This window comes from Scatophagus argus, chromosome 7, assembly GCF_020382885.2.
Source record: "Scatophagus argus isolate fScaArg1 chromosome 7, fScaArg1.pri, whole genome shotgun sequence".
Lineage (NCBI taxonomy): Eukaryota > Metazoa > Chordata > Actinopteri > Scatophagidae > Scatophagus > Scatophagus argus.
Window position 1 is genome coordinate 43,642 of NC_058499.1, and position 16,278 is coordinate 59,919.

The 16,278-nt window shown below is 44.0% G+C and overlaps 1 protein-coding gene across 1 annotated transcript; it reads left to right on the forward strand.

Moving 5' to 3' along the window:
* The first annotated feature begins 6,035 nt into the window (after positions 1-6,035).
* LOC124062016 lies at positions 6,036-12,060 on the forward strand. The gene is made up of 5 exons (XM_046394429.1): positions 6,036-6,312; positions 6,793-6,893; positions 6,976-7,056; positions 7,912-8,096; positions 8,421-12,060. Exons 2-5 carry the CDS (start codon positions 6,806-6,808, stop codon positions 9,300-9,302), a joined length of 1,236 nt encoding a protein of 411 aa, XP_046250385.1. The 5' UTR covers positions 6,036-6,312; positions 6,793-6,805; the 3' UTR covers positions 9,303-12,060.
* Positions 12,061-16,278: the final 4,218 nt, after the last annotated feature.

A 16,278-nucleotide genomic window follows, 5' to 3' on the forward strand; every position in this document is an offset into this window, starting at 1 on the left:
CATTTAAACACTGTACACTATACAGCTCTATACAAGTCTTCATAAGGGAGGAAAAGAGGACTAGACTGTTGAGTCTAACAGCAGTGGGAATGAAGGAGCTGCTGTAGCTCCTTCCTACACTGAGGGTGTAGCAGTCTGCCGCTGAAGGAGCTGCTCAGAGCCTCCACTGTCTGATGCAGAGGGTGAGAGGTGTTGTCCATGATGGATGTCAGCTTGGCTAACGTCCTCCTCTCACCCACCTCCTCCACAGAGTCCAGTGGGCAGCCCAGGACAGAGCTGGCCCTCCTGACCAGCTTGTTCAGTCTCTTCCTGTCCCGGTCCGTGCTGCCCGGTCCCCAACAGACCACAGCGTAGTGAATAGTAGAGGCTACCACAGAGTCATAAAAAGTCCTTAGGAGGGCCCTGCACACTCCAAAGGACCTCAGTCTCCTCAGAAGGTGGAGCCGACTTTATTCGCTCTTCTTGTACAGGGCATCGGTGTTATGTAACCAGTCCAGTTTATGGTTGAGGTAGACACCCAGATACTTAAAACTGTCCACCATCTCAATGTCCAAGCCCTGGATGTTCACCGGTGTATGTGGTGATGTCCTTCTCCGGAAATCAATCACCATCTCCTTCTTTATACCACACCCTACACTACACCCCCCTCAGCCCCACCAGTCGTCTCATCAGCCCAGGTAAACAAATCCCTGAGGAAGATCAACCCCAACAAAGCAGCAGGACCAGACAAAATTCCCAGACCGGCCCTCACAGCATGTGCCAAGGAGCTGACAGACATTCTCACCTCCATTCAACCTCTCCCTCGGCCAGAGAACTGTCTCCTCCTGCTTCAAGACCAGCACCATTGGCCCCCTCCCCAAGAAGAGCCCTCCCACCTGCCTGAATGACTCTAGGCCAGTAGCACTCATTCCAATCATTATGAAGTGCTTCAAGAGAGTGGTGCTGACCGACATTCAGAGCAGCATCCTGGACACACTGGACCCCCTGCAGTACGCCTACCGGCCCAACAGGTCCACCTCAGACACTATCGCCGCAGCCCTGCACATCTCTCTCTCACACCTGGAGAATAAAGACTCGTACATCAGGATGCTCTTTATTGACTACAGCTTTGCATTCAACATGGTCCTCTCCCACAAGCTCACCCACAAACCGTTCCATCCTTTGTGACTGGCTCCTGGACTTTCTGACTGGCAGGTCTCGGTCTTTCAGAATGGGGAACAGGACTTCAGCCAGCATCATCACAAACATCGGCACACCACAGAGGTGTGTCCTCAGTCCCATCCTCTTCACCCTGTTCACCCACGACTGTGTGGCCTCCCACAAGGACAACATCATCCTGAAGTTTGCGGATGACACCACCGTAATAGGACGCATCACTGGCGGAAACGAGGCGGCCTACAGGAGGGAGGTGGTCACTCTGGTGACATGGTGTGAAGACAACAACCAAGACCAAGAAGATGATAGGGGACATGAGGAAGGAGAGGAGCCCTCATCGGCCACTGCTTATCCGGGGACTGCAAGTGGAGAGGGTGAGTAACTTTAAATATCTGGGGGTTCACATCAGCAAGGACCTCATCTGGACACTCAACACCACACAGCTTGTGAAGAAAGTTCAGCAGCGACTGTACTTCTTAAGGAGGCTGAGGAAGTTTGGCATGTTGCCGAAGATCCTCAGCAACTTCTACAGCTGCATTGTTGAGTCCATCCTGACCAGCTGCATCACTGTGTGGTACGGCAGCTCTACAGTCATGGACGGCAAACACCTGCAGAGAGTGGTGAAGACTGCGTCTAAGATCACTAGGACTCCTCTGTCCTCCCTGCAGAGCATCTACCAGTGCAGAGTCCACAGGAGAGCTGCCTCCATCATCAAGGACCCCACCCCCAACAGGTCTGTTTACTCTCCTGCCCTCGGCCCGGAGGTACAGGAGTGTGAAGTGCAGGACCTTCAGACTCAGGAACTCCTTCTTTCCCTCCACCATCAGACTCCTCAACAGCTGACAGGGGTCTGTACCAATGGACTGTACCCTTGCACATACTGACGGTTTACATCCAGTAACACAGTAACTGCAATATTGTCTATTGTTCATGCACCTTAATATGCAGTAATTGCACTTGTACCATGCTGTTTACCTCCTGACAGTTTTTGCACAATTATTCATTCTCTGCTGAATATTGCACAACAGCTGATGTAGCACACATGCACATTTATGTATATAGATTGCATGCTCCTCTCAAATTGCCTATTTTGTTAAATTATTCTATTTTTCTAATATGCCTTAAACTTTTTATGGCATTCAGTGTGGACAGCAAAGTAAGAATTTCATTGTACAGGGAAACCTGTTTCCTTACTGTGCATATGACAATAAACGCTTTGAATCTTTGAATCTATTAAGTCAGGTGAGCAGTAAGAAAGCTGGCACAGGTTGAGAGCAAAGTGTCGATGTGGGAATGTGAACACACAGCCCGTCTGACTGAAGCAGCAAAACCTTTTCTGATTCATGTTCAGTTCAAAAATATAACGAATGTTGACACAGTTAGGAAAAGTGAAATACAATTAAACAGATGGCTCACTCTAAACTAACCTGATAATGGATGTGTAACATTAAGAAGAATATTTTCATCATAAAAGCTGGAATGGTCATTATTTTTAGACTGTTCTTTGGAGACAGATTTTCGTGCTCTGTGGATTTTAGAAGAAACATTTGGAATATTTATTTTTACCCCTTCTCATTGCACAAACAGCATTAATGTGAACCACTCAGTATGTTCTGCTGAGCACAGCAGCTCCCTGTTCTCTCAGGTCTGAAGACATGAGATCAATCAAGCTGAGTTCAGCAGGTGTCTTCTCCTGCTGCTTCAGGCCTTAAGAGACCAGACGGTCCCTGAACTCTGCTCTTAAACAAACTGAGCGCTCTGATTTTTACTGAAATTTGATTTAATTTGACCTGAAGGAGGAGAAAACCATATAAACACAAGACACTCTCTGAATGCTTACAAATTAAGATAAGATAATCCTAAAATAATCCTTTATTAGTCCCATTACTGGGAAATTACAAACCAAATCAAAATAACCAAATCAAGAAAGCCTCCACAGGTGAGCAGTAACTGATTAATTCACATTTTTCATCTAAAGGATATCTGACTCTGTCTTTAAATGTGAGGGGTTTGAATAACTGGAACAAAACAATGAACAATTGAACATGTTTCATCTGTTCTTCCACCCAGGGTCACCTCTGAGTTTCTTGTTTTAAATGCATTACAAATCAAAATGGTAAAACTTGAATAAATATAAAATAGAAGAAGAATCATTCATTTTTACATACACAGAATTTTTCCTCTGCATTTAAACCATCCTTGGTTGAACACACATGGAACACCCAGCAATTTACATGCAGTGAACACACACACAGGAGCAGTTAGGGGGTTAGGTGCCTTGCTCCAGTGTCAACTGTTAATAATGGATGAGCGCTGGCACCCCCCCCCCACACACCCAAATGTTTACTGGCAGGACCCTCCGGTCACACCTCTGGTCCAAGGCTGCTGTGGCCAAGGCTGCCAAAAGCTGTGTTGAACAGTTGTGTTGCCTGCTGTGTAACGAGCTTTATTCGTTTTTTCAGGCTGGGACCTCAGGCAGGTGTTTGAGTATCAGGAGGAGATTTTAAACAGACAGCAGTTCAGTGAAGGTCCAACAGGGAGTAGCTGAAGGAGTCTCTTTGAAATGCAGATCTCCTACCCAACCATTCAGCTTAGTTACAACACTTCACACAACAAGAGGCTTTCAGGCCTCTTTTCTCTGCTGTAATCACATGACCACCACTCCAGCCTTCACCTCACCGCTCAGTGCTTGAGAACAATGACCACCTGAGTAAAGCCCCTACCACTGTAATGGAGGCCTCAACCTTGCCAGACACTTGACAAGTGTTATTTGATCTCTCATTCCCAGCACATTTTGTCACGTCACACCAGACTTCACTGTAACTCCACTGCAGTCGCACTGCGTCAGTATCAGACGATCAGAGCAGCTGCACCACACAAGCAGGTAACGACCAGAGAAACTTCTCTGAGGGTGGAGATCTGCTCGAGTGCTGGACCACAGAGATTTTAGGTGTGAATCCCTTACAATTTAACTTGACTTTCACTAACATCAATTCATTTTAATTCATTTGAAGCCTGCTGACCTTCAAGCACTACTACTGAATACAGATTTGACCCGATAATGACTTTAATAGAAGACCTGTAATATGTTCAGGCCCTTTAATGGATTATGTCCAAGCTTCATTGGTAAGAAAAAAAAAGACCTATCAAATAGCACTAAGGCTTTCGCTAAAATTCTGCAGTGTTTGGCTCAATTTGAGAACGTCAGTCTTAAGTTGTCTTCACTGCACTCTGTGTGCAGAAGTCTTGAACAGGCTGAACTTAAAGTTCAGTGATCCACTTGTTGCCACTTCCACAACTCTCTTGTGCAGACAGATTTCCTTGTTTTAAAGAAGCAGGCAGTGAAGTTTCTCTATCAAAGCCTCAACACTGAGTCTGTATGTCAAGTTTTACTCCTTGGCAACGTGAAAGCACCCGAACCAGAATCAGGGCCAGCTTCACATCGTATTAGCGTCATTGTGATGATGGTGCTTTCTCTGTCTGTTGCAGCACTTTGCCAAGTCAGGGAGTCAGAACATCAAACTCATCACTGTCAACAGCCATAAAAACAGCCTGGACAATCTGCATCTTCACTTTTCTCAAATCATTGCCTTTAATTCACGTATAATTCATTAAAAAAGAAGATACAATCCATTTACTTAGCTATTAGACATTATCTACTTAAAATGCCCCTGGAATATCCCAATTACATCACTACTGATGGATAAATTTGTCAAATTTTAATTATTAAATTTAGTTTCATAGTGAGTGGAGACCAATGGCTGCCTGGTAAAAAGAAGATATTGTTTAAATCTGCAAAAAACACCATTCTGGTCTTTGAACTGTGCTGCTTTGTCTGTGTCAGGGGGACCTGAACCTAAATCGTACAAACGAACAAAGAAAATCAGCTGACGTGATCTGCTGAGCTGAGCGTTGCTCTTATCTCCTGTGAATTTCCCTGCCTGGTTATTATTGACAAAGCAGCCACACACACTCACACTTCAGTATGAAGAGCAGTGACATCAGCAGCTCAGTGGTTACCAGGAAACCTGACGGAGGCCCCGGCGTCCAATTAAAGATAAGAAGAAGAAGAGAAAAAAAAAACAGACACCGGATCAGCTCTTAGAAAACTGTTTTCTGCTTCAGTCAGTCTGCTGATGAACAGCCGACGAACAGCCGACAAACAGCCGGAACCAGCTTCTCTCTCACACACACACACAGTGAGTGTATTACAAAATGATGGTGTGATGTGACAGACGTGAAACTGATGTTTGTGGGTGATTAATGAATATTGTGACTTTATTACTGTTCAGTTGGTTCTTTTCTTCATTTCAGCGGACAGCTCATGAAACAGCATTGTGTTTTTAACTGACTCAAAGCATGTGGGATGTCTGAAGAGAACAAATATAAAATAAACCAAAATGGTGCTAGATTAATTTTGTTAAATGGGAGTTTGCAACAGGAAGAGCTTTCAAAAGATTTCCCCTTCACTAAATCAGATTTACATATGTCTCATTAATCTGTTTACATGTCCGGCTGTGATGGTGATGATGACTGCACAGTGCTGTGCCAACTAACTGAGTATTCGATCAACTGGAAGTTAATCAGCTTCTTTGGAAAAAAATAAAACTTTGAAGTAATTTATTACATGATTTTGTTTTCCGCATGTGATGATTCGCTGCTTAAATTCACAACACTGCATTATGACCCCACTTGAGTATTTTAACTGATGTTCCTCAGTCCACCTGAGGAAGAAATATTCAGAGCCTTCATTGATGTAAACTTACTGCCGAAATTCTGCCAAATGAAAACTTTTCAATTTGTCTAACTGCTAACTCAGTGACCTCAGAAACATTAACTTGGTTGAAGTGGGTAAGAACATCTAACCATCTAACAGACGGCGGTGTATTTGTCGAGCACTCCCTGATAGATAGTTTCCACCTTGTTTTCCTCTCATTATGTTTAAAAATCATGTTCTCCTCCTCCATATTTCTCGTGTCATGTCTTTTTATCGCCTGAAGTGCCTGGTGAGGCAGTTTAGCACAGCCTGGAAGGCTCAGCTCAGGGGGAAACGCCCGCCCCCAAAGCGTCCGCGCAAAGGGGGGTCGGACTGGCGCCTACGGTGGTGATGCTGCTGGCTGGCGACGCAGTCGGGTAGCCGACCAGCTACTTGTCCGGGTAAACGATCGCATTTACGATGATTGTCGCCTACGTTAGCCCGTATTGTGGAGCGGCTGATAAACACGAGACGCCATGATAGCTGGTCCGTAGTGAGCTGCAGGCAGCGTTGTGCTAACCACCGGCAATTAGCTAGCTAAGCTTTAGCATTGTGACTGGTCACGTCCAGTACTTCAGTCGTCATGTTCGTCCTGTCCTCCGCTGTGGATACTTTGGTTTATCGAGGTTTTACTTCGTGCCTCGGGGCAGAAATAACTGACGGTTAGAGCCTCAAGCAGCCCAACAAGATGACTGTGAGCCAGCATAGCTGTCTGGCCAACTGAAGCCTGACGTTAGCGGCTAACTTAGCTGCTGGTGCTAGCAGCACTGTGAATCCATGCCGCGAGCTGCTGGTGTGATGTCTGTCCGATGGAGCTGAAATGTTGCTCGGCTTGCCAACGATGACGGGCCGCCTGGGTCGGGTTTTTGTGTCTATGTCAGCAGGAGGAGGGACATGGAAGCCGAGGAAGACTGGAACAAAAAGCTGAATGCACACAAACTACGGGATAAAAAGGTGCCCTGCAAGCGTAATGGACGGATTGGTAAGAATTCATCATGTCTTCTCCATCTGTGGATGATAAACGTTTGGTTTAAGTTTACACCAAGGTGACCTGTCATCTCCAGGTGTAGTGAGAAGCCTTCACAGCCTGTTGAAAAGCCAGACCACGCTGCAGATTCACTCCATCACGCGCTCAGAGTGTGCTGGTAGGTGAAATCCTCATAGCAAATGTCATTAAATCTGATGGTTTCTGTATGTGGTCGTGTTCATGTGCAGACTGTATGGATAAAGGAATTCACTGTGGCGTCTTGTAAACTGAGGCCTGCCACAGAATATTTGAAAGATACCTTTAGACAGGCAGAGGACAAGCCAGGTGCCTTCACATGAAACCTAACCCTTACTCACTGATGAAGATCCTTCAGGAGCAGCTTGGCTTTCAGGGACTTGGTTAATTCCCAGCGTGGACCACAGATGATTGAACCCGTCACCTGTCCAATCTATTATGGCCCTTTACCAGGGCAAGGTTATTGTCTCCCTAGTACTCTCTTACTGTCTTACTTCATTGTATATTGGTAAATATTGTATGTATTGTCTTACTTCTTTATTGTGTGTATTTGTATATTGTGTGTGTGTGTACATACACACAGGGCATCTAGAGTCATTATTTTACTACAGTAAAATTCACTGCTGTTGCACCTGTACAATCATGTGTGTGACAAATAAACCTTGACTTGACCCTCCGATTGATGGACGACCTGCTCTACCTCCTCATCTTTTGGGACCACAACCAGTACACTGAATGTATTTCATTCAGATCACAGAGCTAATCAACATTTTTTGGAAAGTGACATCCTGTTCCGTCTTTTCAAACCATTAAAATACTCCTTGCTGTTCTAGAGCCATTGTTCCTCAGTGCAAATGAAGACGTTCTAATGGCAGGTGTGGTCAGAGCAGCTTGTACTTGGCTGTTGACCCAATGTGCCAGTGACTGACTTTATCCTCCAGAGATAGTTTGCTTTATTTGGCTATTGACTTGAGATTTGTCCTTCTGTGTGACCCAGGCTCCTGTCCAGATCTGATGATGAGTAGAAGCGAGCACATTGATGCAAGGCCCGTCCCCGTGGCCCTCACCCCCCAACTCCCCCCCAGAGCTCACCGGCCCCTCTGCATGTCGATCTCCTCTGACAGCAGCGGACGCTTCAAGGCTCTGGAGACACAGGAATGGAAGAACAACCTCAAAGCTCAGGTACCTCCAGTCACACACCTGATGCTCAGTTTTCCTCAGGAGGAAACATTGACAGGAGTGCATGTGATGTGAATTATAATAAACAAAATCAGAGATGTGTTGCTTTTTCACCCCATTCAGAAAAATCCAGACCATCACTGCTTGCACTACAACCACGTCCTGTATTTGTTTTGGGGGAGGTGGTGAGCTGATAACTTCCCTGCTAATGTGTTTTAATCCTGAGCGTGTGTGTCCTCTCAGTGTTGATCCCTTGTATGGATTGCAGGACAAACATGGCAGTTCAGTGTGATAAATCTGGTTTGTGTGTGTGTGTGTGTGTTGCAGATGGAGCAGGCCCACAGTGCAGGAGCTGCTAGCAGCACTGGCTCTCTGGAGAGAGCGTCCCTGTTCTGTGCCTCGGCTTCCACCACAGCGTCCAACTCTGGCCTGTCCAGCCCAATTGAGATTCTTAACAAGAACAAATCCTCCAGCCGCTTCTCCCTGTTCTCTCCACCCTGGAACAGCAGTTCAGAGTCTGACTCCAATCCTCCATCCCGTTCAGGCTCCAAGAAGCTGCGTAACTACAGCAGGAGAGCTGCCACGGGGCCGGCCGGTGCCAGGGGCCCCGACACACCTGAGGCCAAATCCAGCGGCCCAGAACACTTCCAGTATTCTGAACCTGTCATCTCCAAAGTGACGGACTACATCTATGTGGGCAATCTCAATGCTGCATATAACGGGCGCACGCTGTGCCGCAACAACATCGACAGCATCATTGACATGAGCTGCATGCCAGGAGAACCGGGCCCCATTCTCAACCTCATACCATGCACCTGCTCACGTGGGGCCCGCCACAGCTGGTCACGCCTCAAGGTGGACATCGGAGATGTGCCAGACGCTCTGGGTGATGGCCCGGCCCTGAAGCAGCGCTGCTTTGAGGATATCAACGAGTGCATCGACGCCTCCACTGAGAGGAGGAAGCGCGTCCTGGTGCATTGTCGAGATGGGTTCTCCCTCGCTCCAACATGTATCATCCAGTACCTGATGGTGAAACAGAACATGAGACTGATAGCTGCCTACGAGCTCCTGAGGGCCAAATACCCAGTCAACATCAGGGAGTGCCACCAAAATGTGCTGGTGAGTCTGGAGAGGGCACTGCGGCCTGGTGGCAACGTCGACCCAGAGTGCTTCAAACAGGCCATCTCACGCAAAGTGGCATGGACCTGACTCAAGGCTCTCTTAATTCCTCTGTCCTCCTGTGGTATAGATATTTTCCTAAAGACAACCAGTGGCAGCTGTACTTTCCCCTGTGGGCTGCTCACCTGGATGTTGTTGTCCACGCTTGATTTCGGTGGTTGTAAAAGTTCTGAACTTGATGTTTTTACTCTACAAACCTGTAAATGTGACCTGGCTGTGATGCCCATCCCCCACCGAGCTGCTAATGCAATAGACTCTACTGTAATGTGTACAACTTGTTGATTTAACAGTGTGATAGTGTTGACTATACAGGTGATGCAGTCCTGCTTCAGTTATTTGTCATGCTGTTGTACTGGTGTTTTATATCAGGGGAACTGCTCAGGAGATTACTGATGTCAGTCCAGTACAGGGTGAGAAACTCATTTGATCAGTCTGTGTTCACACCTGGCACTAAAAGTCATCTTGTGAGCTGTGTGTAGAGCAGTCAGGCTTGGACAGAGTCACTGGTGTTCACAGCAGGAAGATGTGATACCACATGTGGAAAACTACACTCACGTTCTGATGCAGGTCAAATTTACTTTTGTCAGCATTCAGTAGGATGGACAATTAAAGCAGTTGTAGGCAGCAGTAGGTAGCAGTAGGAGCTTCAGCCTTCAGCCTTCATTAATATTTTCTCTGCCAAAAGTGAAGGCAAAATATCCCTGATACGAATGCTGCCACCTTGTTCTGATGGCATCATTTGGAGCCAGAGTCTGTGCAGTAGTGATCGGGGGTGGAGCTGCGGTATTGAGTTCCTGCCCACACACCCGACTGAGCCAATCAGGAGCAGCACTCAGCTGTCCGTAATGTTTCAACCCCTTTTAATGGCATCAAATAGCTAATTAAAACCAAACCGATCAGACAAATGTACACTTGAACAAACGTCAGTGTGATAAGATCAACCTAAAGTGACAGACACTATCTTTTGAAAAAATGTATTTGATGTGTATTTTGAGTTTTTAGTTTGGCACATGTCCCATCTGCTAACATCGAAGGGGAGTAGTTTATGAGGTATACAGCATCCAGCCACCAGGGGACAGCCAGACATTTGGGCTTCATATCATTCATCTTCATATCTAGTTTATTGATCCCTTGGGATCAATAAAGTATTTATCTATCTATCTAGTCAGTGGTTCAGTATATCAACTTGAAAAGGAAATGACATACCAGTGTTTTATTCACAACTTTTTTCTGCTGCCCCCAAGTGGCCAAAATTCAGTTAGTGCAGATTTAAAGAGGGAGAAATAAGAGAGCAGATTATTCATTCTGCTGCTGGGCTGAGACACAACATGCAGATGCAATGTTGCTCCATGGCACCTCTAGTGGTGAAATAATGCATTGCTACTATGAGACGTGGATGCACTCGTCAGTGCCCCCACTGAGAGGAGGAAATGTGTCCTACTGTGTTGGTGAGACATGTTCTCTGTGACTCCAGAATCCAGAATGTGAGGCTGACAGCTCCTCGGTTTTGATGGCTCCAGTTATTAGCTGTTTCTCCCCCTGCAGTAAAATCAAAATGGGTTCAGTCACAGCAGATGCATTTCAGATAGATGGATAGATAGATGGACCTTGTTTAAAGAATTTCTCTTCGGGGATAAATTCTGATTCTGATTTATCAATCCCAGCCTGGGAAATTTCACTAGAAACATTTCTGATGCCAGATGTGAACTGCAGCCTGCTTGTACATTTCGATGTAATCTTCAAAGATGTGACAATGAAGGAAGTAACTGGACAACAGTTGTTGGGAGCTTTTCTTTTATTCCTAAATAAATAATAAATTCCTAAAATCATTTTTAAAGGTAAACAGGTTGCTGGAATGTTGCTGGAAGGTTAGCTGGTTTCCATTCCTGTTGAAACAAAGCTACTGCTCTGCTGCTGAGGACTCCGACAGGTGATCTGTCACAACTCAATCGATTGCCACTGCCTGGATCACGTCTCTGATCAGTCTCCTTCTATTGCAAGAGGGATATTTGCACATGGAGACGTTTTAAATCTGACCTGCTTCTTTGTGACCTTCTCCTACTGCTTTTTATTTTTATTTTATGTATGTGTGTGTCTGTCTGTGTTTTCTGAGCTCACACCTGATGAAAGATGAGCAGCCCTACATGTCCTCTGTGAGGAAGGCTGCAGCCCCTTCTTCAGCCATGCTGGTCTGTTGGAATTTCTTCAGTGTTGTTTGGACTGGCTTGGTGAACTTCAGTGAGTGCAGTCAAGCTGGCTGATGTGCATCTCTGTGGATTATCAGTATTAGTGTATTGGCACCACTGAAGTGCAGTCCAGGCTTTGCATTACGAGATGAATTGATTTTGCACTACTGGCAGGGTTGTCCAAAATGCAGAGTATTTCCTTCTTTTAATATTGTTTGAAGGAGTATTTTGGCTTTCACATCTACAAGCGACAAATAACTCAGCTCTGAGTTGTTTTACATGCTCATTAGAACCTCCAGATTAAAGGAACAGTTCAATTAAAGTATTCACACTGATGACCTCCACATTATTTGTTTAATGTGTGCAGCCACCACCAAAAGGAGACATGTTTTAGTCTCAGCATGATCTCACACGTCTCATCCAGAGACGTATACAGAAATGTTTTTCCACAGATGTTGTCTGGTCTCACAGTCCAACCACAATCTCAGCTTGTTCTGTCTAAACCCCAACATATTCAACTTAGAGTGAAACAGAAAACCAGCAGATGGAAGATGTTTGCTATTGCTGCCTCAATAAATGACTCAAAAGATTAAACAAGCTCATCAGTTTTCTGTCTGTTGATTATTTGGTGAACAGTTTCAATACCACCATTCAGATCACGATCACGGTTTGGTCGGTGACTGCATCAGTCGGTGCCTTCCTGAGATCAGAACACCAAAAGAAATGCATCAACATTCCCAAATATATCAAAAAGATCTGGTTTGATCAGATGGATTATTATTTATGCTATCTGGGCAGGTGGACCAAAATTGTGACAGCCAGACTGTGTGATCACATGAGAGCAACTGCTTTAGGACATCAGATTAATTGTCAGCATTTTGTCATTTGATCTGTTTATTCCATTTAAAAAGACATTTTTCCACCTTCAGGCAGGTAACAGTGTGTTGATTCATCAGGACCAGTACCATTATGTTGTGGATAATGGAATGATGTAATTTAAGAGGTGAATGCTTTTATGGCCTCAGCATGGGGAGTGCGAGTTAATATGCATTGTGCAGCCATGAGAAACCTGAAAACATGTCCATCCTCAGGTTGTTCAGACAAGGGTGTCAACGTAAGAAAAACCTTAGAGACTGCAGTCCCCAAGTCAAATGTGTCATGCTGGACGTTTTCTTCATCTTCTGATTGATTGGTTCTGGTTCACTACTGGCCCAGTTTAGTCATTAGAATTTGGGTTCTGATTATCTCTGTGTCCTATTTGATCACCAATCCCACAAAACATCAAGCTGTGGAAAGAACTGACAAAACAAGAAGAAAACTGAGATGAAGCGAGTGTTGGGTTCTGAGTATTAACAGAAATACTTTTATTTTGGGTTAAATAGCTGAAGACAAACTGGGTTAATTGTACAACAGGAGATTAAGACTTTCATCAGCTAACAATTTTAGACCAGAATACCTGGGACAGCAAAACCATCCAAACATCATGCAAATGATGTCAAACGCTGTCATCTTGAAATACGTTTTTGAATTCAAAAGCTGCCTCATGCGACTCACTTATAAAGGACCCAACGTTAACCTCAGCAGCAGTTCAGCTGTCGTTTGGTTGGAGGGGGAACCAAGAACTCTGTGCCTTCATTTGGAGTAATCTTGTGACCATGTGGTGACATTTGCACACTTTGTATGACTTTAACTTCTCTTGATTTGTTGCAAAATGTTTTTGATTTTATTTTGAGCAAAAAAGTGTGTGACATTAGTGTGAAGTTTTTATCGCTGTTCTGTATTTGCTAGTTATTAGTTCATGGTGTTTTAATAACAGGTTGTGAAGAAGAGGCGGATATTCCCTAAAACTGCAGCAGACATTTTGGTCAATTCCTAAATCAAACTGAAGAGGTTTTCTAACTCGTTGTCTCAGGTGATTCTTCAGTGTTTCTCAGAATGATTTCAGTGAATATGATATTCAGAAATGTGAAACGATGTCTTTCTCATGTCATGTTTGGATATCATTTGTACTGTTTAAATATTCTACATTTACTATATTAAATATTATATAAAGAAAATGATGTATGTAACAGTTTTGTTGTGACAACCTGACTCTGTACTACAGTAACAATACCAGAACTTTGAACTTGAATCCGATACTTTTTCAAAGAAATGATGTTTGATACCGCCACTGATATTTGAATTAACAGTGTTGATACACAATGAGTCGCTGAACACACATGCGTGCAGCCTCGGGTTGAAAATCTGACTGTATCTTGACTGTATGTCTGACTGTACAAAGCAGTAAAAGTACAAGACAGAATAAAAGTAGAACCACCAACTTAATACATTAACGTGTCAAGATCTATACAATCAGCACATCCAATTCTGCTTCCAGAGTTCTGCAGCAGAATAACAGACAGGAAACATCAAAAATGATGCAGTGAAGCTGACCTTGGGATAGAAAATATCATCACTTAAGCAATTTATCCTGTTAGATTTTTGGCCTGAACTGTGTCTTAATTAACCTATGATCAATGTTCCCTCTAAGCGCACTGCCCGCACATTCTCAGCGCACAAGAAAATCTATCCAGCGCATAAACAAAATCAATATAAATGTATTAATTAATATCTAATATTATACCTAATCTAATCTAACTAATTCGCCAAATAATATTGTTTTTTGTTTCTCACTCAGTGAGTGACAGGTGTCCAGCCAATGATACGATACGGTTCACTTACGCTACGTAGCCAATCAGGGCATTGACAGTGCTTGCATCTGTGCCCTGCCTATATGCGCCGTGCAGGTTAGTTTAGCAGGTCAGTAAACAACAATGCGGCTGAGTTAAGAGATGCTAATACAAACCCCGTATCATGGCGAAACGAACAGGCAGCGACACATCCACTCACCAAGCCAAAGTAAAAAAGAAATGCAGTTCTTTTAAGATGGAATGTCGGAGTATGTGCAAATTGAAGAAAAAGCGGTGAAATTGGGTGAAATTTTTTATTTTTCGAGTGAGAAAAGTCTACTCTGCAAAACATGCAGCGATGCCAAAGTAGCAAGTGAGTTTTCGGAGGGAACAATGTGGACTGAATGGAAGTTGAACTATCTCAAGCGTCACATTCAGCAGAAAAGTCATTTAAAAGCTGTCGGAATTGTACAAAGACTCAAGATGGGACAGGGGATTGGTACATTATTGCGGGAGAGCGCAGACCGAGAGAAAAGGAACGAGCTGTCACACAAATCAAAATCGGACTCCGACTCGGCCATGGCCAAAGCAGGACTCTCACATATAACATCTACACATCCCATTTTTCAGATTTTTGTCTTTTTTTAAGTGGGCCAAATTACTTATTTAAAAATAAAGCGTACATATCTGATGTTACTCACAGTGGTCCTCAGTTTGCTCAGGGGGCTTGTGTGTATGCCCAGATACATGAAAAATTAGAGGAAACATTGTCTATGATAGGGAGGGAGATTTCATAAGGGCCTCTCAAGGGGCCCACTGGGTGCCTAGTTTTCGCTTCAGTCTAGCCAGTCTCACCTGTCCGCTTCCTGGGATTTGTCCTGATGATCCAGTCTGCCCAGTAAATAGTCAACATGACCCCGAACTGTTAACACCTGTTTTTTTTTTTTTTGCTTTGCTATGTTCTGGTCTGAATTGTCAGATCATTAAGCATGGGTGATCTCCACTTGGGCCTTGAAATGAGGATCTGGAGGACCAGTTTCTGTCAGATTGCAGTGAAAAGTTCCTCTTATTATCATTATCAAAGAGTAACGTGTAAAACTGTTGACTGCAAACAAGGTCGGTTCTGACTTTTCTATTCTGGGTTTATTTCCATGGAGGTTTTTATATTTGTAAGACTGAAAAGTTGAGTTTGTTGTTTAAAGGTCTTAAAGTGTTGTGCTTTGAGCTGCAGTTTGTCTGTCAGCAGCAGATAGAACTGTTGGGCTCAACCCTCCAGATCAGATGCTATTCAGCTTTTATGGCTGTTAGGATAACAACTATTTATTATTATTATTATTATTATTATATTATATTATTATTATCCCACTAACATTAGTACTTTCAAGTTACTGAAAAACTTGCTGCGTTATTTGTGCAACTTCAAATGAGGAACAAATATTCTGCATTTTATTACAATGACATCAGTACCACTGTTACTAACGCTGCTCTGTGTCCCAGTTTTAATAAATCAACATTTCTTCCTTGCAGCTGTCACTTACGTGGCCTTAAAATGGAATGTATTTCTTTCCGAATGATTCGTTTCCATTTGTTCAGCGTCCTGAACAAATGTACAATCCTCAAGTTAATTTCTGTAAACAGGTTTTGGTTGGTAAACAAATCATTAGATAAGTCTATTCCATTTCTGACCTGTTTATTGTCATTGTTCAGAAAACCCTACTTTATCTTAGCTCAGAACTTTTCCTCTTCACTCCTCTCACTTTTCTTGTCCTCCTCTGAGCTTCGTAATAGCACCCATTTAGTGCGTCTTGAAACTCCACTCTGACTTTCGCACCTGCTGTCCCCTCACCTGTCATCACCACTGCTGCCTTGTTTCCTTCATTAAAAACTGCCTCACATGTTAGACATTTCACACAATGAGCCCGACAGTGCTCATATGTGATGATCTCTTTATTCAGTCGTGTCTTTTCATTTGCCTCCACTCTGCTACTCCTGGTTTTCTCCTTCCTTTATGGGGGGGGATAATGCAATCAGTCAAACAATCTAGAAGGAAGGGATTATTTATAAAGGTCAGATAGGAGGAGGAGTTTTGAGAGATGAAAGGGGGGTCAGATATAACGTTTCAGCTGCTGCCACTCCATTGGTCTGTTAGAA